Source organism: Erpetoichthys calabaricus, chromosome 2, assembly GCF_900747795.2.
Source record: "Erpetoichthys calabaricus chromosome 2, fErpCal1.3, whole genome shotgun sequence".
Taxonomy (NCBI): Eukaryota; Metazoa; Chordata; class Cladistia; order Polypteriformes; family Polypteridae; genus Erpetoichthys; species Erpetoichthys calabaricus.
In genome coordinates this window covers 245582847-245592938 of record NC_041395.2, presented here as the reverse complement: position 1 = coordinate 245592938, position 10092 = coordinate 245582847, and the positions used below count along the sequence as shown (strand labels likewise).

General features: G+C 32.6%; 1 protein-coding gene across 5 annotated transcripts in view; it reads right to left on the bottom strand.

Moving 5' to 3' along the window:
- jakmip3 (Janus kinase and microtubule interacting protein 3) overlaps positions 1-10092 on the bottom strand; it is a 163117-nt gene that overhangs the window by 50935 nt on the left and 102090 nt on the right. For 4 of the 5 annotated variants that reach the window (XM_051922980.1, XM_051922983.1, XM_051922984.1 and 1 more), the window contains 3 exons: positions 9113-9232; positions 7058-7186; positions 1068-1151 (listed from right to left, as the gene is read on the bottom strand). In XM_051922980.1, coding sequence (XP_051778940.1) covers positions 1068-1151; positions 7058-7186; positions 9113-9232 — 333 coding nt within the window. The remainder of the gene's footprint in view (positions 1-1067; positions 1152-7057; positions 7187-9112; positions 9233-10092) is intronic. The other variant, XM_051922982.1, reaches the window with a different exon arrangement.

Below are 10092 nucleotides of genomic sequence, written 5' to 3'. Positions count from 1 at the left end.
TTTTCCATGTTTTCATTGTGCCTTCCACTCCAGGGGCCTCATGTATAGCATAGAATTACTCCGATTACATTTGGAAAACTGAACATTGCTGCGAATTGCACTTTGATGTTTTGCAGTTCAACCACAGTGTAAAGAAATCTGGATGAGAAGAGGATAATACCATCATATACAGCTGGAATGGTGCAACTCGGTGATGTTTGTGAAATACCCGATTGGTCAGCAAGTTCACTTTGCAGAGGAGCAGGTAGAGCACAATTCCTCAAAGTCTGCCCAGTTCAGCACACAGCTGCAAGAGGATGGCTCTTGGAAATAGAAATCGACCTAAAAGCCAGTCGTCCTCTGCAAATATGCACTTTCTTCCAGTTCATCCATTTGCGATGTCTTCTAACAACGTTAAAGCAGCAACAGTTGTTGGAATAGTTTGGCCATTCCATGCACCATTATTTTATGACAGAAAGATCACAATCAAGTGAATTAAATTTGTAAACGATATGCAATTAATTTTGGTGTATTTGATAAATCCCACGTCATTATTGCGAATATGAAAAAGAAAGGTAAATGACACAGCAAACAGTAGCACTGCTTTGACGCTATATATACACAAGGCCCCAGCACTATTGTTGTTCATATAAGGCTAGGTGTGCATAGAGTCTTGGGTGGCAGGTTGGCACCATGGAGTGGGTGTTTTATTACTATATTATAATGTACTTTTCTGTGAGCAGTTGTAATTGTTTACAATTTATACTTTGTTAATAAAAATGTGATCACGAAAAAAACACCATTCAATAGTATGGAACTTTAAAATGTATGTAAAAACAAACTGTAAAAGACTAATGCAAACTTCTAACAAAAGACAATTCTTAAATAAAAATCTGGATAGAATAATGGCATGACTGTTTATTGGGATTGCATGACAATATTCTGTGTTAAAGAGAAAGCTCTTAAACCTATGAACTGGTGGTAGACTTTGAGTAAACCAATGTTTTAAATTAATATTTTGATGCAGGTTTTAAATATTTAATGTATTTAGGAAAAAGGGAGAAAAACTGGTGTAAAAAATTTCTTACCTGCCCCTGATGTTCCAATGTTTTTTCCAGATCTTCTATCCTTGTTTGGTACCGAATAATTTCTGCTTGTAGTTGTTCGCGAGTCTGTAATAAAAATCAAAAAACTTAATTACTACTAGCACTGCACATACATACACAAATACATGTAAATATACTTAACAAAGTGTTTCTGCACTTTTCATTGCCTTTCGACTGTCATGTTTTAAAACCAACAACCATCTGGGCCTTATATTACTTTTCAGAAGTGCCTCTCCGGTATCCAGAGAGAAAGAAATTTTCTAGAACCACTGGAAACTGCCTACAGGCCCTACCAGTCATGTTGCTTGGGTATAAAATGTAAAAGATTGGCCCCACAACACTAAATGTTGAAGGAATCTCATTCCTTTTTTGTTCATTTAGATACCTTTTCCTGGAAACGCTGCTGATTTACAGAATTGTGAACTGTATGATGATATTTGTTTGCTTGTTCAGCATGCTGAAGACATCCTTGTACCAGCTGTTAAATTTATCTTAACAGTTGTCCAAAAAAATGTATTTTGTTTTTTCTTGTATGCACTGTGAAGAAAACCTTTTAGCACTTCTTGTTCTTTTTTATCTGCACATTAACTAAGCTTCAAAAAAAAAAAACTTAAATGTGCACTCATTCTGTGCATAATTAATTACAGCATGAAAAGTAATGAGAGGTGAGGATGAATGAGCAAAATAATGTGACAGTTAATTCTCCCTTTCAATTAAAGTGTGAGGTCACAAACCAAAGATGGAAGAAAAACAAAACTATATTTGAAGAGATTATTGGGCAAGTCAGTTAAAGGCAAAAATAAAACAGGTAGCTGGAACTGAATAACATTTTAAGAAGTATTTTTAAGAAATTACTGCATAACATGGAATTGTTAAAAACAGGAAGCTAGTAAGCCTTGTTCCATTATATGATTGGATCATAAAGGTCAGTAATTACATTGTTATCCTTATACAGTATTTTGTTTAAACTGTGTGTGTGTGGTCACATGTTTTGGGCCTGCACCAAATTAACATCATTCTGGAAATTTTTTTTTAAATGCCTCTCAAACAGCCTTGGTGTCACAATCCCTCCTAATCCACTAACAGTTGTTTTTGGTGTACTCCCAGATGGACTTAAAGTGGAGAAGGACAAACAAACTCTCCTATTCTAAGTCAGTGGGTAACTGATGTCATATACTATTTGAAACTGGAAAAAATCAAATTCTCACTTAGAGGATCTGTGCAGAACTTTTTCAAAACCTGGCAGGATCTAATCAATAACATTTTAGAATAAGCATTTAAAGCACTGAGGAAGCAGATTCTCTCCCCATTTCATTTTCTTCTCCATTTATCTTTATTCACTTATTAATTCATCTATCTACTTATTTTACTAGCTTTAAGTTTTACTCTGCTGGCCATGCTCTCTTTCTCAGGGGTGGGGGTTGACTTGTTTTCCAACCTATTTTTGTAAAAATTGATCTATTTGTATGGAATGTTGTGTGATTACAATAAAATCAATAAAATTGAAAAAAAAAAAAAAAACTGTGTGCGTGTACAAGATATTTTTGATTGGTACATCATCCCTTGAGGGTTAATCTAAAATGTCAGAATCCCATTCATTCCAGAGAGAGAGAGAGAGAGTTAGAGCTCAAGTATAATAATAAACTGTATAATGTTTTTTATTATTATTTAATTTTGGTAATGTTTTATTGTGTGTAATTTATCAATTAAATTTTATCATAGATATGTATGTAAAAGAAAAATGGCTTACAGTATATATAAGGTTTGCTACTATCTGTAGAAGGTCTTGGAACATATCACCCATGGATACAGAGGGACTACTGTGTATATTATGTATATATTTTTTCACAATATTGTTAAAAAAAAGTCTGTCCAGTAATAGCTCATTCATTGTCTACCATTCTCTTTATGTGATATGAATATTGCTGAGCATAAAAGAGAATTACACAGGCATCCATCCATTCATCCATTTTCTAACCCACTGAATCCGAACACAGGGTCACGGGGGTCTGCTGGAGGCATACATTGAAGAAATTTTGTCATGTGATTTTTACATATTTTTGTGCACTGAATTCAAAAATGAAAACCATTTCTCTCCATTATGTAATATTTTTTCATAAAACTGCAATTAACTATCAATATTTTAATGATAATTTATTTGAATGTAGTATTATGTTTAAAGTAAACAATTATTTTATATGAATACAGCAAGAACTGAACTCTGTGATGAGTCATAGCAGCAGGTAGCAGCATGTGAATATGTAAGAGATAAGAACTTACATCCAGATACAGCTTTTTCTAGATACCAAAATAGAGAAAAGTTTGCAGCATATTTCAAGAAAGATGGTCCTTGGATTACTGCACTGACGTAAGTAGTCTAGTGCAGAAACTTAATAGAAATAACAACAGCAACATTTATTTGTATAGCACTTTTTCATACAAATGATGTATCTCAAAGTGCTTTACAAGATGAAGAAAGAAAAAAGAAAAAAAAATAGGCAATACTAATTAACAAAGAATAAAGTAGGGTCCAATGGCCATGAGACCGCCCAGCCCCCACTAGGCATTCTACCTAACATAAAGGATCTAAATCAGTCCTCATGGTTTTCAGGCTTCACGTGGAAGAATTAGACAATGATTGTCATGTGGACCTCTGGCTTTCAATCCATCAATGTGCTTTGATCAGGTGGTGGTGGTGCAGATCGCCACCACAGAAAACCAGAAAAAGAACAGTAGAGAAAGCAGGGGTTATTACAAGTTTTGCAGCCATTAAAAAAAAAGATAATTAAATGCATATACAGAATATCAAGGCTACACTAAAATGAAGCTATGAGAAAGCCATGTTAAAGTAATGGGCTTTTAGCAATTTTTTAAAGGGCTCCACTGTATTAGCCTGCCAAATTTCTATTGGTAAACTATTACAGATTTTAGGTGCATAAGAGTAGAAGGCCACCTCACTACTTCTTTTAAATTTAGCTCTTGGAATTATAAGCAGACACTCATTTGAAGATCTAAGGTTACGATTTGGAGTGTAAGGTGAAAAGCATTCCGAGATATAGGATGGAGCGAGATTATTTAAGGCTTTGTAAACCATAAGCAGTATTTTAAAGTCAATTCTAAATGACACGGGTAACCAATGTAGTGACATCAAAACTGGAGAGATGTGGATTTTCTTTTCCTAGTTAAGACTCTGGCACCTGCATTCTGCAGTAGACAACAAGACAACAGATAACAATGCAGAAGAATGGAGACTATTTATAGACTCATCTAAAAGAAGCCTGAAAGGAGTACTTCTTCATAAAGGTTAAAATATGCATGAATACCTTTTGCTCATTATGTGCATTTGAAATAAACCTACAAAAACTTTGAAAATCTTGAGAAGATTACCTACAATGAACATCATTGGTTCAGCAGTCAGAACAAACAAAATTTCCATGTTTGCTTTGTGAGTGGGACAGCAGAGCCAATAATTTACTTTGGGTTCAGAAAGAATGGCCAGCTAGAAAAATGCTACAGTTGGTGCCAAACATGTCATCAGACCTAGCTTGGTGAATCCAGATAAAGTGCTGCTCCCACCACTTCATATTAAGCTTTGTTTAATTAAGCAATTTCTTAAAGCCCTATCAAAAGATGAAGCCTGCCTTTTTGACAAAATCATATTGGTTTCTCTGATGCTAAATTGAAAAAGTGCATTTTTGCTGGATCTGGTATCAGAAAACACATTGCTGATGCAGAATCTGATGATTCAAAGGCATGAAATGAGAGGCTTGGATATCATTCAAAGAAGTACTTTTTTAAGTTTTTAGGTAACAATAAATATCCAAACTATAAAGAAACTGAAAAATTTAAGACATAGGGTTAAACCATGAGTTTCAAAGTTCTCTTTTTAGATTTGCATTTGGATTTTTCCCTGGAAATCTTAGAGTGGTGATTAAAGAGCAGGGTGAAAGAATCCATTTGGCTATCAAGCACATGGAAAAAAGGTATCAGGGACGGTGGGATGTCAATATGATTATGGACTACTGCTGGATGGCTCATAGGGACACACCAGAAAAATTACACAAACAATGGGCAAGCCAAACAAAGTTTAGGATCGATAAAATGAAGAAGGGACAAAAACTAGACAAGTTATGTGTAAGTCGATGAATATGTACTGTTGTTTTCTTTATACTGTATATACGTATGTTTTAAAATATTACATTGGCTAAATATTTTCATGTTAAATTGATTAAAAACAATATTGTATATGTTATCAGCAATGTATGAAAGGCAGGCATTGTACAGAATGCCTAGGCAATATATAGAATGCCTGGCATTTTTGGGCAAAGTATGAAATATCCGAATTATTTTAATATTATATATACTTTCCCTAGGCATTGTATGTAATACCTAGGCATTATATAGAATGACAAATGCTATTTAGGCAAAGTATTAAAAGATAGTCATTAAAAGGCTTTTATTGAAAAGACGTATATGAAAATGAAAGTGGTACAAAATAAAGTATAGGACTTTCTTATTGAGGAAAACAAGAGAAAATAAAATATGAACCTACTTGTTGCCACGTGACATTAGAAACGTCATTATTTTATACTTTGCAGGTTTGTCTTTTGGCATTGCATAGAATGCCTAGGAAATGTGTGACATATTAATCGTTTCATACTTTGCCGTCCAATTTTCGGGATTCTATATATTGCCTAGGCACTCTATACAATGCCTGCCTTTCATACATTGCTGGTAACATATACATTAACAAATTGTGTAATTTGTTCAATTTTAATTACACTTCTTTCAGAAAAAGTAACAGATATAAATGTAATTTTTGGGTGGAGTATTAGTTTACGGATCATACACCACAAGAATGTCTTTCAAGAATCGCATTTTCCTGACTTCTATGCACACCTGTAATGATTCTTCTCATTTGAATGACACCAGAACTGCAGAAGCACTTACTGTATATTATGCTACAGCTGAAACAAACATGCTGATTCCAGAAATGTGTTTTAAAACAGCAGCAAACTTAAATGTAGAAACTAAACCCTATTTAGTAAGCCTGTTATGTTTAGTTTTAACTCCACACTGATCATCTAACTATTATGTAAAGCATAGTATCTCTGGAGTCAGTGTGTGTTTGTTGGGTAAGTTACACAAGGGGTTGTGCAAATGTGCCACTGTGAGAAGATATATTGCAGCATGGTATTTAGGAAAATATATGCTAAGATGGCAGCCTCGTTGATAAATTACCATTCAAGGGATAAATGAAACTGAAAGAAACAGCCTACACTGTAAAGTAAAGTATTCAAGCGTTCTGCTATATTAAACAAGCATTTTTCTTAACCCCATACAGCTTTTAAATAGGGTGCTGTGTATAAAGAATTGTTTGTACGAATATTTCGGCATGAACATTTTACTTTCTATGCATTTTACGCTGCACGCATTCTGCCACAAATGCACAATGAAAGAGCTGATTGAGCATATAAACACTTTTTTACGTTACTTTCATCATACTTTTTATAAATTAGATAAATTGCAAATGTATCTTTAAATACAAATGAAATGATTTAATGATACTGTACCTGCAATTTGCTTAAATAAGTTAAAAATATTTTTAAATGTGCCGGGGTTACTTATATATTTCTGAATACATTTTGAGGATATCTGTAATTCAATTTTAGAAATTTTTAAATCACTTTAAGAAACTTCTAAATGATAATGATTACATTTACATTACATCTTTTAAAGATTTTCTTAAATGATAATTTGGTTTGCCATAAAATATTAGTAATTGATAAATAAATAAGAGTTTTACAGTATTAAGTTACAGTAAAACAACAACCAGCACTGAATTGATCAAAATATACTTGTTTCTTGGACAATGATCATAAGATACAGTATGTTTATGTTATCCAGTGCCATAACACACAATATATTATATTTCATTCTGTAGTTTTAAAAAAGTCTTAAAAGGAGTATACCTTAACTTCTCTTTCAGCATCCAGTGTTCCTCCAACTTGTTCTTGTAACAATGCATAGGCACGCTGAAGAGCCTGGTACTCCATAGTCAATTGACGAAAGCGTAGTTCAGTTTCTTCTTTGGCTAATCCCTAAATTGCAAAAATCAATCTCACTGTTCACATAAATAAATTAAATAATTTTCTCAAAACACCAACATAATATTATAAGCTTACAGGCAGTAGTTGCCAAGGGTTTTTTCCCATTGAATTTCAAAAAATCTAAACAATTTATTAAGGCAAAAAATAATGCGACATAATTTGTCTTGATTTTGTCTTTTACACCATTGAAAAACTGAAAATTCAATTTAAGTGTGTGGATTTTTTGACATACACTGTAAAACAGGAACATTCACAAGAAAAACATTTCCATTTATTTTTAATTTCAATTGTTCCACATGGGTTTGTTCTCAATTAAAATTAAGCAGAAGTGAATAAATAAATAAGTCTGAAATATATATGTGTTATGATTTTGTGCCTTTCAAAATATTTCTCATGAATTTTTTTTAATTCTGCACTTCTGGGGTTTTTGAGCATTAGGAATCCACTTTCTTAATTATTTTGTGGATTTAAGTGTGCTGAAAGTATCATAAAAGTCTTAAAAATATTTGACATCATGACATGTTGCCATTTTGTTTTTCACTCTGGACACCATTTTGTGGTTTTGTAGCTATGCCTCATAACATGATGCAAGGGGGCATGTTGTGACCTGTGACAACACTAGCCTGACAGACCTCTCATTGTCCAGAATTTTGGATACATTCATAAGTACTTTGAACTGTATTAGCACACCTGTTCCAATACAATCAGGTTCTTTACACCACAAAACTATAATCTTTTTCGTTATTCCAGTAAGGTATCCCATTTCATTCCTGAGGTATTTCTGGTTAAAATGTCACAATGTGGTATTCAATTGGGAACTCAATGAAACTGTTGCCTACAGTTCTTCTAGTAAATTAACCTTTCTTAGACCTGTATAACCTAATGTTACACAATGCAAAACAGTTGAGCTGGTACCATCATGTTATGAGGAATTTTAGAATATTTTCAATAATCAGGGATCTACTGAATTACCTCCTCCACTGCTAGTATGACACTGCTGTGGAGGTTGTCTCAGATTCATCCATGCAGAAAAGAAAAAAATATCCTCTTTCTATACCAAAGAGTCGGGCTATGGACAAAGATATCCAGGAAAATTTAAAGACAGGATTTATTAAACTACTCCAGTTGCATGTGGCATGCATTTTAAGTGTCACTGAATAAAAAGGAAATCTATAACAAGTATAGCGAAAATTCACTGACAGCTGACCAAGATGAGTTTTTTGGATTTAAATTGATTGCTGAGTTTCTAGATGATAGTTACAAATATTTTTAAAAGGTTAATAGAAATAGAGTTGGAAGTAAAAACAAGAAAACATGAAATGATTAAGAAATGAGCATGTTTTCTTCACTTAGTTTATGCACTTGTAGGCATATTACATACAGAAATTAGGTGGCCAAATACAAGCATCTTAAATATTATAATGACATTATTTTATATTCAATCCATAAATTGTTAGAGTTCATGTCAGTTCATTGTTTAATGCCTAGACTTTGGATGCCTTTCTGGATCACAGATTACAATACTAAGGGAGTATTTAAAGCAGAATAACTAGGAATTGCATCTGGCCGCTATATATGAATAAAATGTATTATTATTATTATTACTATTTTGATATAATATATTGCTCTAATTATTTCTGAAAAAAAGTATCAATTTATTATTTGACTACTTTTTAAATACAAATTTTTATTAGCTAGTAGAAATTATTTACTTTAATTTAAATATTACTTATTAAAATATGCTTTGCACATTTGAAAGCATTTAAATATTACACATATAACACTATAGTACCTGTAATAAGGTGTAACATTATGTAAATTAAATGTATGTACCATACAAGATATTCAGTACTGTATAACAAAATATATCTATAGTATGTTTGTAAAATAGTTACATTAAAAAAAAAACATGCTCACATCTTCCAGATCATCATCAGGGGTGCAAGGGGTTCTGTCTGTTTGATATGATATTGAAGAGCCATCTGAATCCAGTGAGGCTTCTTCATCATATCCAAAAAATGTTTCCACCACTGGCTTCTGAGGACAAGGGAAAAGTATTAGTTTGACAGAAGAATTGAGATTTGTAAAGCACATAATCTGGAATGTGTTTCTACATTCTAGTTTTAGGCAAAAGACTAAACTTCTGATACTAAATAAGGGAAGGATAGTTAGTCAATCATTATTATCATATGAAAATGTGCCACTATGCCAGATATTTGCTCCATTACCTGTGAAGATGGCAGCAAAGACCTAAATGTGAAGTAAAAGGAGTTAATTTAATTTACAGAGCTTTTATTAAATCTACTTTAACTTTGAAATACAAATATGCAAAATGAAATATTTATTTTAACCAAAATTACATTGTTTTTTATGAATATTTCTACTTGTATATATTATCTTTAGATGCTAAAATTTAATCAATTTTATTCTGTATATAACATAATATATAATCCTAAAAACTTCTTAATCTAGTTCAGGGTCTTGGGATGGCTGGAGTCTTTAATTTAATATATATTAATATAGTACAGCAGTGTTAAGCAAATAATGACAAAATTCATCCATCTATTTTCAAGTACGTTTGTCCAGTTTGGGGTTTTAGAGAGTAAATTCAATAACAGCATTAGGCAGACGTGGGATGCAAACTTGAGTGGGGCTCCAGCCAATTTGTGGGCACAATTACACACTTATCCACATGGGATCAATTTACAGTCATTACTTAACTTAATATGCATATCTTCGATGTGAAAACTGGAATACCGAAAGAAACATTCAAACAGGCTTAAGAAAAACATCCAAACTCCATGCAACAGGCTCTATGCCACGCTTAAATTTATTATTTTTTTAAATTATTTTATTTAAAGGTTAAATGGCTGAATGACAAAGAGAATAGCCTGAAA